General features: G+C 34.4%; 1 protein-coding gene across 1 annotated transcript; it reads right to left on the reverse strand.

Moving 5' to 3' along the window:
* Nucleotides 1–1,063: 1,063 nt before the first annotated feature.
* Nucleotides 1,064–4,274, reverse strand: LOC147530905 (transcription factor bHLH94-like). Its single transcript, XM_086649226.1, has 3 exons — nucleotides 3,324–4,274; nucleotides 2,201–2,623; nucleotides 1,064–1,398 (listed from the first exon to the last, which is right to left on the reverse strand). The coding sequence occupies exons 1-3, from the start codon at nucleotides 3,834–3,836 to the stop codon at nucleotides 1,303–1,305; spliced, it is 1,032 nt and encodes a 343-aa protein (XP_086505352.1). The 5' UTR covers nucleotides 3,837–4,274; the 3' UTR covers nucleotides 1,064–1,302.
* Between the last annotated feature and the right edge of the window lie 300 nt (nucleotides 4,275–4,574).

Genomic DNA, 4,574 nt, shown 5'->3' on the forward strand with positions numbered 1-4,574 from the left:
CAACTAAATCACAAGTACCTTGATTATACCACAACTCAATCTTCGTTCAAATCTAAATATTTGGTTATTCCTATACGTACAATACTCGCGGAAAAGTTGCATTAAGGGAGTACCAATCACCATGACAGCGAAATCGATTACTAAACTCGAGGCGAGTTTTTTTGAAGTGGAGGAGACTGATGCAGGGAGATTTTCATAAGATTTTTCGCAAATAAATATCTAAAAATGTAATAGTTTTAGTAGTTTAATATTTTTGTTAGTAGCGAATTGTTAGTTTTAGCAGTTTAATAGTTTTAGGAGACTTAGATTTTAGTGTTTTATTTTCTTAGAATTTGATATTTGAGTTTGATTAGGTTAAGAAAACCCTAAGGCTATATAAGGGAACTAGGAGTTGTTTCGTTCATTCAGTTTAATCAATAAAGTTCAGTATTTTTGTTTAAATCTTCTTAGTTTCGGTTGTATAGTCTTTAAACGAAGATCTAAGGTTTTTATTAGATTTCCGCTGCGTCACAATGGTGCCAACTTTTCTTGGAATGGAGAAAAGACGACGACGACAACAACAACAACAACAACAACAACAACAAAATACAAGATATCAATACACGAGCAACCTCACAATGATGTCTTCATATCAATAACAAGTCAAACTCTACAAATTTTTCAGCAAACTAATGAATTTTTCACTAGCAAAAGTCATTCGTTTTCGTTTGAGGGGGAATGTTAGAATAGTTATATAGTTATATATTCCCACATAGTGCAATTGTTAAAACTTGTCTCTTGTAAAATTTTTATAAAGATCTTATGTAATAGTTAGGAATATCAAGTCATTCAATACAATTCTCTTTTCTTACCGTCACAAATTCGGTGCCAATAAAAATTTAGCGCTTTAGTATATAATGGAAACAATGGACACTTATAGGCGCCAAATGGCTTGTTCAGTACAAATTGGGAGCCAATAAAGAATTAAAGCTTTTGTACGTTAGGGAATCCATATATTTATAGGGGTAAATGGCTTGTTGGTAACAAATGTGGGCCAAAAGAAATTGAAATGACAGAGATCATCTGTTCATATAATTCCTTCCTTGAATCATGAATGAACTTCTCACAAGATATTTCACATACATAAAATATACTATGCTTAATTGCTCATCATGAACACTTAATGCAAATATAAACCATTTCAAGTAGAAAAGTGGACAAAGATAATAGAACTTCAGTACATTTAAGAAGGATCCCTCAGAAATAGAGCTAGCTTGAAATATATATTCATCATTGATGTTGAGAAAATTAGGGTTTTCATGATCAACTCAATCCAGATTCATCTTGAATTCTACCTAGCATCTGATAAACAGCTGTTGCAATTTCATCCACTGATGTTAGCTGACAATCTTCTTCTACCTTTGCAATTACAAAAGAAAAGAAAATTAAGATATACATATTTCATACTTTTTGATAATTTTGGAACAATTTCTGAGAAAGCAACATATCTATTATCTATACCTAGGTATGATTACAGCAGAAAATCTTTAATTTACTTCCTATAGATGTATTACTATTTACTAGTATGAAGATTATTTAAAGAGTATTTGATTAGAAGAATTTCTAGAGTAAACTAAAAATTAAGAGAAAAAGATATCTTATTAAGAAAAAGAGAAGAATGATCATAGACAGGTAAGAATAAAAATGGAGCTACTAAAAATGGATATTAATTGAATGAATCTCATGGAACTAGGGTTATTTCCGTCTAAGGCTCCTCCATTGTGACCGGTTTCTTTTTTGGTCCTCTAGTTTTCATAAATTAAAAAACATCTATTTTTTCTCAAATCGTCAGTCGATTTTTACTTTTTGTTTTCCTATTTGAAGAAGAAAACATCACGACGGCTTCTGCAGTTGGCTGAACAACGACCACTTCTTAGTGTCGGAGAAGAAAGAAGAGACATATGAGAATTATATCTAGCCGAAGAGTAATTAAGAAAACAAAAAATCAATGGGAGGGTTTACCAAAAGGGGACCATTTTTGAATTTATAGAAACTAGGGGTCTAGAAAGAAAGGTGATCACATACTAGAGGTCAAAATAAAAGAAATAACCCTAACACACATTTATATAATATATATATATATATATATATATATATATATATAGAGAGAGAGAGAGAGAGAGAGAGAGAGAGAGAGAGAGAGAGAGCTATAGTAACTAACCTTAACACTAAAAGAGTAGAGGACCATTTGCTCAACAGTTGTGACATTGAGATGAAGTATAGTAAGATGAAGATTTTGAAACCCTGAGACCATTTTCAAGAGTTGTTTAGGTCTTCTCTTTGAAAGTACTTTAAGGTTAGCATGACTTTCTACCATTGTCACCTCAATATCAGCTATGGCTGACCTATTCTCCGATACCGAATCACTCTTCGTTGTCATGAACCCCATCGCGGAGTTATTAGATTGATTAGTTGAACTTGATGAGTATTGAGGAAACGTGAAAAAATCGGCAAACGGAGAAACAATATTGTCCTCGAGTGGTTCTTGTTTTGATAATTGTTTCTGAGCTTCCATTGATTGAAGAAGTTGTTCTAGCTCTTTCACAAAGTTAATTGCACCCCCAATAATTGATGCTTGATCACCCTAATTAGTCCACCCAAAATCATAGAATTATTAGTAGTTTCCAAGTTTAAATTTTACTACATAAAGTACAAACATAAAATGAAAAAAAGATGTATCTTTTTTTATATTAAAAAAAGAACATAACAAAATGCAAGATTTGCAAATTAATTTTCAAAAATCGATTTTTGAGATCAGCCCTGATATTATTTCCGACCATAATCTTGAGCGAATCTCGACCGAAAACAAGGCTGGTGGCCCAGCTTTAGTGAAAGAAATTCAAGTTTGTTTCACTAAATCAGTCCGACCACATGCTTCGGCTGGGATTATAGCCAGACAGAGTATCATGGAATCATTTTTATCTTACTAGTAGATGATATTTTCCTTTACCCACAAGTTAATTCTTTGTTCATGAAAAATTCACCAAAATTTGTTACTGATGTGTGACCTGTTTGACCGTTAGTCAAAACAGAATTCAGTCAAAACTAGAACAGTTAGGGTTAGGGGCCTGGCCTGGTAGTGAATCCAGCAAGCAAACAGCTAACTTTTCACTAAACAGGCAAAAAACATAATGATTTGTATGGGTAATTTTGTAACTTCACATCAGTTAAAACCGGTAAAAGGATGGTCAAGAAAAGATAAGACTGGTCAAGTGGTCCCCCAAAACTTGACCTATTCCTAGAGAGAGAGAGAGAGAGAGAGAGAGAGAGAGAGAGAGAGATACCCTTTGAACGTATGAAGGCGGCATCAGAGAACGGAGGACGGCGAGATACTCATTCATCTGTCTACGTCGGTTCCGTTCAACGGCAATGTGGGTCATTCTCTGATTCTCTACTTCTTCTTTATTTTTGCAGCTTTTCGTTCTTCTTCTTTTCCGACGAACACATCGAGAACTCTCCGGCAATATAGTACTAGTTGTAACCGGAACTTCCACTTGAGGGTAACCACCAGCAAATAACCCATCACCTGTTAAACCAGTCTCCGGTGAAGAATTATTCTCTTGTTCCTTAAAATTTTCTACTAGTACTGAAGAAGGTGAAGAATCCCAACTAAGTACTCTTTCACCACCGGCTGAGCCGGTAAAAATGGGGATGGATAAATCTTCTTCAAAACTATGGTCATAACTCAAACCACCACCACCACCATTATCACCACCACTAGAACCTAATAAGTTGTATAAATCTTTAAAACCATACCCAAAAAGGTCTTGGGGAAATACTACTGTTTCTAATGCCATTCTCTGACTTTCTCTCTCTCTCTCTCTCTCTCTCTAACTTTCTCTGTGAGATAATGATGGGGATGAAGTAAAGAAGAGAATAAATTAAAGAGGGGGGTGGATTTGCAAAGTTCTAAGGTAACTTGAAAGGGAAGGCTTAAGGCAGTGAGAGAAAGAGAGATATATATAACTAGAGAGAGAGAGAGAGAGAGAGTGTAAAGTTAGTGAGATGATGATGATCAATACAAGAGAGAACCAAATTGAACTTTTGGATTTCTCTAGGGTTTCTACCTTTGTAACCAACCCTCTTTCTCTTCCTTTCATGGCCATGGAGAGAAGTGCCATTCCATTTTAAAGGCAATAATCAAACATATCTACAGAGTTTGCACGTGAATTTTGTGAGACAAAGATTTTCATATGATGCTCCTTTAGACTATCAATAATCTTGATGCATCAATCAAAGTAGCAAACCCACGTGTCGCCTTTTGTAATCGAGCATTGTCATTATTTCTTTTTAAGGAAATGAGGTATTGCTACATAATCCCCCATTCAGTCCCAACAATTATAATAGTTGAACCAATTAATACCAACTTGATTCGATCTCCATGATTGTTTGGCAGTTCAATTTGACCAGTATGTCATATGAAATTAACCCTATATATTCTACTAACATGGTCACTTATCAGTTGGTATGTTTAATTGATTGGGAAATATGTCATAAGTCTGAACAAAATAAGGCCAATAAAGATAAAGTTTTGC

Source organism: Eschscholzia californica, unplaced genomic scaffold (assembly GCF_041429995.1).
Source record: "Eschscholzia californica isolate CP2 unplaced genomic scaffold, dmEscCali1.0.p SCAF_6, whole genome shotgun sequence".
NCBI lineage: Eukaryota > Viridiplantae > Streptophyta > Magnoliopsida > Ranunculales > Papaveraceae > Eschscholzia > Eschscholzia californica.